A 14,811-nucleotide genomic window follows, 5' to 3' on the forward strand; every position below is an offset into this window, starting at 1 on the left:
ATCATGACCTGAAGTAAAAGTAGATGCTCAACCGACTGGGCCACCCAGGTGCCCCCTAGAATGGAATTTGTATTGTTAACCCCTGCTCTTCCCTAGATTGATTTTATTGTTATGGGGGGACAGTGTGAGAGTAAAAATGGCTCTCTCCTCAAACCGACCTTACTGCTTTTATTAATGCAATGATCTGTTCACTGAAGATGGTTTTATCATGAAATATTTAGTTACAAATAGTTTGAATTTCATATGAGGAATTCTTTTTCTTTTCTTTGTTCTTTCCTATTTTCTTTTCTTTTCTCTTCTTTCTTAGTAGGCTCCATCGCCAATGTGGAGCTCAACATGGGGCTTGAACTCAGGACTCTGAGATCAAGACCTGAGCCAAGATCAAGAGTCAGCAGCTTTACTGACTGAGCCACCCAGGCATCCCATGAGGAATTTTTAATACACATAGACGCTATGTTAGCCTTTATTTTATGATAAAGGCAACATGAAAGTGATTCTTGATTTTGCCATCTTCAGACATTTTTAAATTTTTCTGTATTTTTTTCTTGAACTGAATATTAAATTGAGAACTCAGGAAATGGCTCAGTGGGTTAGGCCTCTGCCTTCAGCTCAGGTCATGATCTCAGGGTCCTGGGATCGAGCCCCACATTGGGCTCACTGCTCAGTGGGGAGCCTGCTTCCCTCTCTCTCTCTGCCTGCCTCTGCCTACTTGTGATCTGTGTCAAATAAATAAATAAAATCTTAAAAAAAAAAAAAGAAATGAAAATACTAACACAACAAAAAATGAAAACAGTAGGATGTGGTGAAGAATAATCTTGGATTTGGCAGTTACTAGCTGTGTTGTCTTGTAGAAGTTATTTATACTCTCTAGAGCTCATTGTCTTCGTCTGTAAAAGGGCTTAATATTACCCCCATGATGGTTAAGATTGAAAAATAAGTGTTTAGCAGTGGTTCAACATGTCCTCACTACTGTAAGAGCCATAACAGTAATAATATTAAGTTAATAGGCAGAACTCTTTTTAAATAGCTTTATTGAGAGAAGAATCACATGGTTTTAAGCATATTCAGAGCTCTACAACGATCGCTTTTAAGAACATTTTTATCAATTTTAGAACATTTTTATCATCCAAAAAAGATCCTTTACCCATTAACAGTCACTCCTCATTTCTCCCCAACCTCTCCCTGCCCTAGGCAACCACTAAGTTACTTTCTGTCTCTATAGATTTGCCTGTTCTGGGCATTTCATATAAATGGAATCATATCATTCATGGTCTTTTGTGAATGGCTTTCTTTCACTTAGTGTAACATCTTCAAGGCTCATGTTGTAGCATGTATCAGTAATCCATTCTTTTTTTTATGGCTGAATAATACTCCATTGTATGAATATGCCACATTTGATTTATTTTTTCATTGGTTGGTGGGCATTTGGGGTGTTTCCACTTTTTGTCTATTATGAATAATGTTGGTATGAATGTACAAGTCTATGTCTAAACTTTTTTGGAACTACCAGCCTGTTTTTCCAAAGCAACTGCACCATTTTACATTCTTGCTAGGGGTTTATCAGGGTTCCATCTTCTCTAAATGGTCACCAATACTAGTTTTTATCTATATATTTGATTATACCTATCCTGGTGGTTGTGAAGTGGTATTTCACTGTGATTTTGATTACATTTTTCTGGTGGGTGATGATGTTAAGCTTTCTTTGGTGTATCCTTTTGGCCATTACTTTATCTTCTTTGGAGAGTTATCTAAGTTTTTTTTTTTTTAAGATGTGATTTAAAATTTTTAATACATTAGTTATATTCAGGTACAGTCTTTCCCTTAAAAAATACTTAAATGAAAAAATAATATATCCTTGAAAAAAATTGTACTTTTTCTAAAGTATCTTGTGTTCTTTTTTGAAAAAGTATTTTTTTTCCATCATGATGACTGTACTCTTTAATCCAGTCACCTATTTTACCCATCTTCCCTCTCATAACCATTAGTTTGTTATGAGTGAAGAGTCTGTTTCTTGGTTTGTCTCTCTCTTTTTTTCCTTTGCTTGTTTCTTAAATTCCACATATAAGTGAGATCACGTGTTACTTGTCTTTCTCTATTGACTTATTTTGCTCAGCAGTATACTCCCTAGCTCTATCCCTCTATCCATTTTGTTGGAAATGGCAAGATTTCATTTTTTTTTTTTTTTAAAGATTTTATTTATTTATTTATTTGACAGACAGAGATGACAAGTAGGCAGAGAGGCAGGCAGAGAGAGAGAGAAAGGGAAGCAGGCTCCCTGTGGAGCAGAGAGCCCGATGCGGGGCTCGATCTCAGGACGCTGAGATCACGACCTGAGCCGAAGGCAGCGGCTTAACCCACTGAGCCACCCAGGCGCCCCAAGATTTCATTTTTTTATGGCTGAATTAATAGTCCATTGCGTGTGTGTGTGTGTGTGTGTGTGTACACCACTTCTTTATCCATTCATCTGTCAATGGACACTTGAACTGTTTCCATAGATTTGTTGTTGTAAATAATATTGCAATAAACATAGGGGTGCATGTATCCCTTTGAATTAATGTTTTTGTACTTTTTGGGTAAATACCGAGTAGTGTGATTCCTGAATCATAGAGCATTTCCATTTTTAGTTTTTTGTTGTTGTTGTTTTTGTTTTTGATTTTTTGTGTGTGTGTATGTGGAATCTCCATACCATTTTCCACAGTGGCTGTACCAGTTTGCATTCCCACCAACAGCGCACGAGGGTTTCTTTTTCTCCACATCTTCACCAACACTTGTTTCTTGTGTTTTTGATTTCAGCCATTCTGACAGGTGTGAAGTGGTATGTCATGGTGGTTTTGATCTGTATTTCCCTGATGATGAATGAGCATCTTTTCATGTGTCTGTTGGCCCTCTGTATGTCTTCTTTGGAGAAATGTCCCTTTGTATCTTCTGCCCATTTTTTTAATTGGATTATTTGTTTTTTGGATGTTGAATTGTATAAATTCTTCATATATTTTGGATACTAACTCTTTATTGGTATGTCATTTGCAAATTAAGATTGAGGTATCTTTCCTCTAGACCTACTTTGCAGATGATTATTCTCATGAATGATATTGTACTTTGTTGAATGCTATTTCTGCATCTGTTGAAATGATCCTGTGTTTTTTATCTTTTCTCTTATTGATGTGATGTATCATGTTGATTGTTTTGCGAATATTGAAGTATCCTAGCAACCCAGAAATAGATCCTGCTTGATTGTGGTGTATGATTTTCTTAATGTATTGTTGGATTTGATTTGCTAATATTTTGTTGAGGGTTTTTTCATGAGAGAAAACCCTCTCTTTTTTTGTAGTGTTTATCTTGTTTTGGTATCAGGATAATGCTGGCCTCATAGAATGAATTTGGAAGTTTTCCTTCCTCTTCAGTTTTTTGTAATAGCTTGGTAGAATTCGCTTGTGAAACCATTGTCCTGAACTTTCGTTTTTGAGAGTTTTTTGGTTAGTGATTAAATTTCATGCTGGTAATTGGTGTGTTAAATATTTCTATTTCTTCCTGCTTTAATTTTGTTGGGTTATATGTTTCAAGGAATTTATTCATTTCCTCTAAGTTGTGCAGTTTTTTGGCACAGAGGTTTTCATAATATTTTGTAAAAATTGTATTTCTGTGGTATTTTCTCTTCTTTCTTTAATAATTTTGTTTATTTGGGTCCTCTCTTTTTTGATGAGTCTGGCTGGGGGTTTATCAATTTTGTTGATCTTTTAGAAGAACCAGCTTCTGGTTTCATTGATTGGTTCTATTATTTTTTTAGTTTCTATATCATTTCTTTCTTTTTTTTTTTTTTAAAGATTTTATTTGTTTATTTGACAGACAGAGATCACAAGTAGGCAGAGAGGCAGGCAGGGCAAGAAGCAGGCTCCCCACTGAATAGAGAGCACGATGCAGGGCTTGATTCCAGAACCCTGGGATCACGGCCCAAGCGAAAGGCAGAGGCTTTAACCCACTGAGCCACCCAGGTGCCGTGTATCATTTATTTCTGTTCTAATCTTTATTATTTCCTTCCTTTTCCTGTGTTTGAGTTTTGTCTTCCTTTTCTAGTTCCTTAATCATTCCTTATTTTTAAATTGGATTATTTGCCCATTTATTACTGACTTATAAGAGAGTACATGGAATTTTTAAAACTTCCACATAATTTCCTTGTAAAGCTTATTTATTGTGCTTCATTGTTAATTTCCTGAATGGTTCAAGTCCTTGGGAAAAAAACATAGTTTTTTAAGAAAATATCTTGCAGGGATGCCTGGGTGGCTCAGTGGGTTGGGGTCTCTGCCTTCGCCTTGGGTGGTGATTCCAGGGTCCTGGGATTGAGCCTGCTTTCCCCCCACTCTCTGCCTGTCTCTCTGCCTGCTTGTAGTCTCTGTCTGTCTGTCAAATAAATAAATAAAATCTTTAAGAAAAAAAAAAAATCTCTCGCATGACAGTGTATAATAATGTTTTCTTTATTTTACATCATTACATCTTTTTGTATGTGTTTGTTTAAAATTTGTACTTGTTTGTTTTAAGACTTTATTTTGGAATTATTTTTGATTTATAGAAAGGTTGCAAAGGCAATGTAGAGTTTCTGTATACCTCTCATTTATTTCCCTCTAATGTTAACATCTTATATGATCGTGGTACATTTATCAAGACTAAGAGATTAGTGCTGGTATATTGCTATTAACTAAACTCTGACCTTATTTGTATTAGTTTTTCTTTAAAATTTTAATTTATTTAATTATTTTTATTATTTTTTTACAATTTTTGTTTTTAATTAGGCTCCATGCCCAATGTGGAGCTTGAACTCACAACCTTGGGATCAAGAGTTGCACGCTCTATTGGCTGAGTCAGCCAGGCACCCTGATACTAGTTTTCTACTTAAGTTCTTTTCCCTTCTAATATCTAATCCAGGATACCATGTTGCTTTTAGCATGATATTGTTTTTAATGATAGTTTTTTTCCCCATTTATGCCATTTATACATGTAACACACATAAAATTTAGACAGTTTTTGTTTTATAATTTTCTCTGATTATAACTTTAGTATTTATTTTTTATTATCTGACATTTACCTGTACTTTAATTTTTCATACACTCAAAAGTGACATTCAGAAGTAGAGTTGTGGGGGGCCTGGGTGCCTCAGTTGGTTAAGCAACCAGTTCTTGATTTTGGCTTGGGTTGTGATCTCAGGGTTGTGGGATCACGCCCTGTATTGGTGTCCGAGTTGGGTGTGGAATCTGCTTGGGATTCTTTCTGTCCCTCTCCTGCTGCCCTTTCCCCTCCTTAAAAAAAAAAAAAGTAGTAGAGTTGTGAGTAAAATTACCACATATCTATGATTTTTAAATTATGAAAACAAGATCAGATTTTTAAAATTTCCAGAGAATACTTAATACTGTTATAAAAAGTGATTTGTTGTCTTCTGTTTGTGTTTTTCAGCGAAAGAAGCGTTTGAGAAGAAGGTGTCTCCTGTAATAATAGACAATACAAACCTACAGGCATGGGAAATGAAGCCATATGTTTCTTTGGTTTGTACCATAAATTATCATAAGTCTATGGTAGTAAGTTTGAAATTGTTGGGGGATGTGATTAGATAACCGAATCTTAAGCAAACAGTGTTTGGGACTGTCTGTAACTGAACTTTCTCTGGTCTTAAGTGAAATGAGAAAAATAGGAGTAGTATTTGCATAAAGCTAAAATTAATCAGTTTTCAGATTCTGAGATTTAGTTTTTAAATCCTGTGATTATTTTCATTTTTGATGTCTTATGAAAAAATAGTGGTATTAAATTATCATTTTATGTTTGTGTGTATATAGATAATAAATTATAATGTTATGTTTATATGGGTATATGTGTCTGTGTGTTAATGTGTATACACACAAATATTTTTCCTTATTGCCATTACTCGGCAGAAACAAAATTGGCCGTCCTTTGTTAATAACCAAATTTCTTTTGATTCTGCTTTTCTGATAAATTCAGACTTTTATAAATTCAACGCTTTTCAGTTCTTCAAATTTGCCAGATTCTTTTTTTTTTTTTTTTGCCCAGCTTTGATGTCACTTTTTTCAGGAACTTACTAAAAAGTGGAGTGGAGTACTCTTTCTGTTTTCATGGTACCCTGACTTAATTCTGTGATACCATTAACATGCTGCTTTTATCATTAAGCCATGGGTTAGCTAGCTTTTGTCTATAAAGTGCTAGGTAGTAAATGTTTTAGGTTTGGGCCACCTATAGTCTCTGTTGTGGGTTTTTTTTTCCTTTTCTTTTTAAATGATCCTTTAAAGATAACAAAAAACTGTCCTTAGCTCTTAGGCTATACAAATACTGGCTGATGGCCTAAATTTGGCTCTAAGCCATCTATATATTCTTGAAGATAGGTCTGTGTTATTTATCATTGAATCTTCAAGGCCTAGCACTGTGCTTGGCGTATGATAAATACATATTTGTTGGGTTAAAATGGTGAACGAATGAAGCTTTTGTGATTATGGGTATTGTTTATTCCCCCAATATTAGCACACGTGTGTCTGGCATGTTAAAGCTCAATTTATATTTCTTCAGTTAATGAATATTGTGCTTCTTTAATGTCCTCAGCATATCCAGCCTGTACCTCCTTTGCTGTGCTTTATGCACTTATACAGTTTTGAGGGTGTGACTCTTCATTTTTCTGAAGAAAATTAATGCCTTTTGAGAACAAATGAGATTTTACTTTTATGAAGGGGCAGTAGAGGGAAGAAAGACTCAATATTAGTACATGGGCAAGTGAAAGTCAGTTTGCTTTCTGGCCTCAGGAGTTCCCAGTTTCTAGCCTAACATATTTATCATGGGGAATGCTTTCTCTCTTAACTTTACTTGCCTTCTCTGTGTGTTTTCCTTAGCTTCCTCTTATCATATGGAGGTTCTTTAACACCCATTTTCCCAATGTAGAAAATAAAAAGCCTCTGCATTACTGTCTTACTGATTTTCATTTAGCCTTCAGGCTTCCATAGTAGTATCTTTCTTTCCTTTTTTTATTATATAATAATTGAAATTATAAAGCTGTTTTTCCATTATTGATTCCTTGGCTCTTCCCAACTCTGCTTAGAAGTATAAAGGACTGGTGCTTATCATAGAATGATATTTCAAATTCTATGGTCATTCTATGATCATTCTATGATCAAATTCATTTTTTCTTCAAAAAGAAGTAGATACAGCAATTACTGTAGAGAAGAGGATCGCTTTTTGCTCCTTTTGGTAGCAAGATAATGAGAGCTGTCGGGGAGTGAATAGGTTGGAGATAACCGTCTATTACTAACATGACTCATTTACAGAAGTAGTTTGGAAGTGAGTTGGGGCTAAGTAGCAAGCAGTCAGGTATGCTCAGTGGCATCTAGCAAAAGCTTATTACTTTAAGAAAAAAAAATATATAGTTTCCCTTGTGAGCTGTCATATAGCTTAACATAAATCAGAATCCTCCCAAGTAATAAAACGTTATTAAGATTTGCCTATTGATATGGGAGTTGAAAAAGTCTTTAAATTCATAGTCTCTTTTTTTTTTTCCCCTCTGTATGTATATATTCATTTAAAATTAATTTGATCTAAGAGCTATAGGACACTCCTTAAGGTAAGAGACTGGGGCTGTTGCCAGCCCCTGAATAAAGTGTATACGGTTTGGTACTGAGATGAGGAGTTGGAAGTGAGTAGATGCATTACAGGGTGTTTGGTCACTTGTTACCTAGGTTGATTTGGGGGCTTTTCTGTCAGAATAATGGAAAATAGCAATGAGTACTTTGCATCTTGTCATAAAACTTGAGGGGATCAGTAGTGGGAGATGAGGTCAGAGATGTAATGGTAGTTGGGGAGATAGGGCAGATTATATTAGGGCTCATAGATCACTGTGGAATTTTAGATTCTACCTTGAGTGACACGGAAGGTGTATTAATCTGCTCAGGCTGCCATAAGATACCACAGACTGGGTGCCTTAAACATCAAGTTTATTTTCTGACAGTTGTGGAGGCTTGGAGTCCCAGGTGAAGGTTTGGTAGGGCTGGTTTCTCGGTGAGAGTTGTTTTCCTGGTTTGCAGATGGCTGCCTTCTTGCTGTGTTCTCTGATGGTATATAATGAGTTCTCTGGTGTCTCTTCTTATTTGCTTACTAATTCTGTCACACTGGAGCCTTACCCTTATGTTCTCATTTTAACCTTAATTATCTCCATAAAGGCCTTCTCTCCAAACACAGTTACATGGTGGGAGTGGGGTTTCAACATAATGGGGCTTGCAGGGACACAGACATTCAGACCATAACAGGATTTTGAGCAGGGTAAGGACATAATCTACTATTAATAGGATTGCTGTATCCCAGTGTTGAGACTAGAGTTGGGGTAGAGGCAGGGTGGGGTGGCAAGGGTGGAAGTGGGAGATTAATTAGAGGACTGCAGTGATAATTAAAGTAAGAGATCATATGGCTTACACCAACATGGTGGCAGTGAAAGTGACAGTACTGATTAGATTCTGGGTATACTGTGAAAGTAGAGCCAACTGAACTTCGTATTGGATTGAAAATGGATGTGAAAGAGGGAGAAGAGTTCAGTGTGACATCAAGGTTGGTTTTTGGCCTGTGTAATTAGAGGTTGTCAGGAGGTGAGAATGATGGAGAAGGGTTCAGAAAAAATAGTTTTATGATAGGTGTGTGGTAATGGATTTTGAAAGTTTAGGTTTGAATATATTAAGTTTGTTGAATAGGTAATTGGATCTGTGAGTTTGGAGTTTAGGAGTGAAATCTGAGCCAGAGATAAGTATCTGAGAGTTATTATCATATGGATGATACTCAAAGCCAGGGAATGGAATAATATTACCAAAGAAGTGGGTATAGATCAAGAGTAGAGGACCAAGGACTAAGTGAAGGACCAAGTGGGAAGAGGTCTGGGCAAAAAAGGACTTGCAAAAAAGAGTGAGAACACCCTTCCAGAGGGGCAGGATGAAAGGATCAGGAGAGGGAGTGATGACCTGTGACAAACGCTGCTGAAAGTCAAGAGGGGACTGAGAATTAACCGGAGCATTTTTCAGCGTGGAAGTAATCTGTGGTCTTGATGGACAGTTTCAGTGGGGTAGCCAAGCCCAATTGGAGTGGGCTTAAGAGATATGGGGAGAGGAATTGGAGACAAAGTGTAATAATTATTTTGAGGAATTTCTTCCTGCAAAGAGGAGCAGGAAAATGGGGAGATTGCTGGCAGGGGAAAGGGGATTAAGAGTAACATGGGAGAAATAACTGAATGTGATGAGACTGGTTCAGGGTGGTGAAACCACCTCAGAGAGAGGGTTGAATTGCTAAACTCAAGTTATCCTTGAGATGCAGAGGGGAAATGTGTGCAAGTGTACTAGTGTACAAGTGTAAGGCATGGCTTTTAGATTATAGCCATGTTAGAGTTTTGAAAAATAAAATGAAGTATTACTTACAATAGTTTTAAAATTATAAAAGTAATACATGTAAGATAAATAGTAAAATTATAAAAAAGAATGCCAAAATTCCTACTCCCTTGAGGTAGATACTTTTAGTAATATTTTTGAGAATCTTTGTAGAAGAAAGTATATAAAAATGTGTGAATAATTCTTTTTTACCCAAGTGAAAATTCTGTATCTTACTTTCTTGACAGTTTGTATTGGAACCTTTTCCCATTAACACATAAAGCATTTTTTTAAATTGCTGTATTTTCATTGTATGGTTGTACCTTCATCCAGTTGTGTATTAATAGTCACTGTGCAGTCCTCTTTTTTTTTTAACCACAAATAATGGTGAACTGGATAGCTTGTGTCTATGTGCATGTTTGTGTGTGTATGTGTGTGTATTTGCACTTACATAATTTATTAGCATAACTTTCTAGAAATTAATTGCTGGGTCAAAGAGATTGTACCTTTTGCCAGCTTAACAAATTCAACACAATTACATAACCTTTAGGTTCTTTCAGTTTTTACATGCTGTGAATTTGGGAACAATGCATTTAATTTCATGGAAGTAGTATTTTTAAATACATTTGTCTTTTTTGTATGTAGTCTCAAAAACATAAATATAAAGTCCTCTTCCGGGAACCGGATACATGGTGGAAGTTCAAACCAAAGGAACTTGCAAGGTAAAATTTAGAGACTGTTTAACATGTTTTTAATTTTATGGCTGTGATAGAAGGTCCATCTAGACTTTTTTCTCCCTATAAATAATGAATGAAACAAAACAGATTAGATTGCAGCTTTGATAACAAATTTTGTATTTCCTGTAGACCTTTTTTCAGTTTATGAAGTTTGTATCTTTTTGTTCCTAAGATTGAATTAATTAACAAACATTCCAGTTGTATTATATAGTCAGTACTTTATCACTTATTAGTAGTATAATATCAATATCTGAAATTAGATCCTGAGGTTTGGCATACCTGAGCGACATGGGCTGGGAGGAACAAATCATTGTGCTGCCTAGTGACAGTTTGCTTTGTGCTCTGTGTTCCCTTGGAGAGAACCCTAACTTGATTTTGGTCAGGGTTATTTTTTTCTTGGCCATTTTAACTAATTTCACTTCTAACTAAAGGACAACCTAGTTTTAGTATATTCCTAATGTCGTGCAACCATCACCACTATCTAATTAGCACACATTTCCGTCACCTCCAAAGAAACCCCGTACCTGCTGTTGGTCACTCCCAATTCTCCCTTTCCTTTGGCAACTGCTAATTTGCTTTTCTGTCTATGAAATTGCCTATTCTAGACATTGCATATAAGTGGAATCATACAGTTTGTGGCCTTTTGTGTCTGACATCTTTCACTTAGCATAATGTTTCAAGGTTCATTTGTATTGTAGCATGTATCAGTACTTCATTCCTTTTTACATGTTTTTGGTACGTTACTAGATTTGGTTTTCTAGTATTTTGCTTAGGATTTTTGCATCTGTATGAAAGAGTAAGGTTGATCAATAATTTTTTCTTCCTTGCCCTTTCTTGCCTGGCTTTGGTATCATGGTTGATAAAATTAATTGGAAAGTATTTCTTCTTTTTCTCTTTTCTGAATTTGTGTAAGTTTGGATGTTTGATAGAATTTACTTTTGAAACTTCTGGACCTGCTGTTTTCTTTGTGAGAAGTTTCGGTCGGAATTTGTCCATTATACCAAAGTTTCCAAATTTATTAAGATTTTATTAAAATAATTATAATATTCTCCTACCATTTATATCTGTTTCATCCATACTTAAGTTCCTCTTTTCAATCTGGATATGTTTATATGTATCTTCCTTCTTTTTTTCTTGATTATTCTCACCAGATACAAGATTTTTTTATTAGCCTTTTCAAGTAAACATCTCTTTGCTTGTTTGATCTTTTTGTTATAAGTTTGTTTTATGTTCAGTTCATTTCTGCTTCTCTTTTATTCTACCTTCTTTGCTTTTTAAAAAATCCATTTTGCTTTGTTTATTCTATTATTTTTATAAGGATTCATCTGAAAGTTTAGGTTATTTTCTTATATGAGCATTTGAGGCTATAAATTTCCCTAGGAAATTAGATGCTCCTAGAATTTTAATATGTAATGTTAATATATAATACTTTCTTTTTATCATTTATCCTCTAATTTGCATTATGATTAACTTCACTTCTTAACCCTTGGGTTATTTAAAATTATGTTTTTAAGTTTGTGAGCAGATAGTTTTTATATTTCTCTTTTAAGAAATCATTTTCAACTTAGTTGTAGTGGGTAAGATTGTGCATTTGTGTGATACTAATTCCCTGATATTTTAAATGATGCATTTGATGACCCACTGCATTGTGGTTTTTTTTTTTTTTTTAAGATTTTATTTATTTATTTGACATAGAGAGAGAGATCACAAGTAGGCAGAGAGGCAGGCAGAGAGAGAGGGGGAAGCAGGCTCCCTGCTGAGCAGAGAGCCTGATGTGGGGCTCTATCCCAGGACCCTGAGATCATGACCTGAGCCAAAGGCAGAGGCTTAACCCACTGAGCCACCCAGATGCCCTTCATTGTCTGTTTTTTTTTTTTTTTATTAATGTTTCATGTTTGCTTGATAAAAATGTATACTGGTTATAGTATGTTATATTATTAAATCAATTCTGTTGCTCATATCTTCTTTAGCTTTACTTTTTTAAAAAAATTTGCTTGATGGCTTAATGTATAAGAGAGGAATGAGGAAATTGATGTGAGAGGGATGTGTTGAAATCTCCCCTTATTGTATTGAGTATGTTCAAGTTTCTTCTTATAAATCTACCTATTTTCACTTTATGTATTCTGAGGATATTTTTTGATGTGCTTATAAGCTTAAAGTTTTTATATCTGTCTGATTGAGCCTTTTATTCTTGTCAAGTGATTTTCTTTTACCCTTAATATTAATTTTTGTTATGAAGTCTAATTTGTCTAATATTAATAGAACTATACCAGCTTCCTTTTAGGATTTGAGTGTTATTTCAATTTTTCCATACTTTTACTTTTGACTTTTCTGTGTCTTTACATTTAGGTGTATCTCTTATAACCATTACTGGGTTTTAAAAAATCTTCTCTGTCCATCTCTGGCTTTTCATTCTTAAGCTTAATTCTTTTATGGTTATTTTGGTTATTCATATAATTAGTCTTGTTTCTTACTACCTCACTCTGTGTACTTTCTCTTTATTTCACCTTTCCTGTGATTGTTTTTCTCCTATCACAGAAAATTAAATATTTGATTTTTTCTCCCTTTTTATAAACATGCCTTATTTTGGATTTTTTTCACTGAATGCAGATTTTATTATTTTTTTCCTTTTAATTTAGAAATTATATACAGTATTTTTATCCTTTTAGTTGTTATATTAAAACTTAGATCATGCAAACTTTAAAGTCAAGCCATTTTCTTAGCCTTCCTTCTCACAAATATAAGGACTTTCAAACATTTTAACTCTGATATTTACCTCCCTTCTGACTTACATACTATGATTGTCCAGAATGTATAGACAGTATGTGTTTTCACTCATATAGTTATTGGTTTGTGCTTAATTTTTCTTTCATCATAGATATTTCATCTGGGATTTCCTTCTGTCTGACATTCATCTTTTAGGATTTTCTTTACAGTATAATTCTGCTTCATGTCAAACTCTTTTTTTTTTAATCTGAAAATTCTTTTATTGCCTTCATTCTTATAAGATACTTTGGGTGTGCATATTCTAGATTGACAGTTTCTGTTACTGAAGATAACATTTCATTCTCTTTTGGCCTCTGTTATTCTTGTTAAGTTAGCTATAATTCCAATACTTGGTTTAGATAACTCGTTTTTTTCCCTTTAATTTCTGCTTGCTTTTAATATCATCTCCTTATCTTTGGTGAATGACAATTTTAGTACCATGTTTCTAGTGGATTTCTTAATATGTGTCTTGTTTGGGATTTGTTGGGCTTCTGAGATCAGGGGACATCAGTGATGTCTTTGATCAGTTCTGGAAAATCCTCAGCCATTTTTCTTTAAATTGCTTCTGTCCCATGTACTCTCTTTCTGGGACTTGGATTGGATGTATACTACCTTTTTATTCTGTCCTCTATGTCATAACTCTTAACTTCTCTTTCATATTTTCTATCTCTTTGCTTCTCTGTGATCTGAAACCAGACAAGATTGAGGTAGGTAAATATGAAAGCCAGATTTGCCCAGGTGGCAAATACTAATATTAGCTCTGGGATAGACACTAAGCCTTGGGTCCAACCCAAGATAGGAATTTGTTGCAACTAAGATGTTTTCATTAATACAGGATCCTTGAGGGACTAAAGCATATTCATCCGGCCTCCTGGCAGATGCAAATCCAGATATTGCACGAAGGAAAGCACCCCAGTTTAAGGCCCGAGGATTCTCATATATTAGGTTCAACTAAACATGAGTCCATAAAAACACACAAATAAGCTACCATGAGTGAAAGCACAAATATGACAGATTTCATATTTGGTCATCCAGAGACTTGGTATACTAGGAATTTTTTTCTTTGTTTGGACTTAAAATGTATTAAAATATATGTGTGCTTTAATTGACTTGGGATCCAGTTTTATTGTAATAGGAGAGCCCTTTGGACATCTAACCTGCCGTAGTGGCATAAGTAGAAGACTATAGTGGAATTTTTTTTACCTCCTAGTTAATAATTAGTCTTGAAGTGATGGTCATATTGTTACGAAATGTTTTTTTGCAGAGCTTGAGAATAACTTCTTTGAAAGTTATTAGGATCTGCTGGCTTTTTCTAAATTGATAAATGATGTTTAGTAAAGTTCGTATGCAGTGATTTAAAAAATAGTCATTTCAGACATCCTGAATAAGATGAAATTAGAATTGAGCAGTATATATTGTGTCATAATAAACCAGCTTAGCTATTTTTACATATTATTAATAATACTGATTTTCTTGACATTTTATGTTCCAATTTTGAAAAAAACTTAATTACCAATATCCTTTCTACCCTTTTCTCCCCTGGAATTTTTAGGCGTAATATTCATGGTATAAGCAAAGAAAAAATATCAAGAATGTTGGAACATTATCAGCGTTTTGTTTCAGTTCCAATAATCATGAGTTCTTCAGTTCCAGAGAAAATTGAACGTATTGAGTTGTGTGCCTATTCTTGTGAGGACAGAAGTACTAGGTAGGTTAAAGTCCCTCTGTACACAAATTCAATTTGAAATATAAAAAGAATAATGTTTGAGCTTGTGAAATCTCTGCCAAACAACTTAAAAATATAAGTAGACTTTTATTATTTGTAGGGTTTTAGATATAGTCTTACCTAAAGCAAGATATATATGGTTAGCAAGTTGTGTATGGTCAGCAAGAGAAGTGAAGTTATATATGCAGTGACATGGGAT

The 14,811-nt window shown here is 34.6% G+C and overlaps 1 protein-coding gene across 4 annotated transcripts in view; it reads left to right on the forward strand.

Moving 5' to 3' along the window:
* The window catches only part of N4BP2 (NEDD4 binding protein 2), an 83,783-nt gene that overhangs the window by 34,560 nt on the left and 34,412 nt on the right, over positions 1-14,811 (forward strand). For all 4 annotated transcript variants that reach the window (XM_059382797.1, XM_059382787.1, XM_059382790.1 and 1 more), the window contains 3 exons: positions 5,443-5,531; positions 10,029-10,105; positions 14,439-14,594. In XM_059382797.1, the coding sequence (XP_059238780.1) occupies positions 5,443-5,531; positions 10,029-10,105; positions 14,439-14,594 (322 nt within the window). The remainder of the gene's footprint in view (positions 1-5,442; positions 5,532-10,028; positions 10,106-14,438; positions 14,595-14,811) is intronic.

The sequence above is a fragment of the Mustela nigripes genome, chromosome 1 (assembly GCF_022355385.1).
Source record: "Mustela nigripes isolate SB6536 chromosome 1, MUSNIG.SB6536, whole genome shotgun sequence".
Lineage (NCBI taxonomy): Eukaryota > Metazoa > Chordata > Mammalia > Carnivora > Mustelidae > Mustela > Mustela nigripes.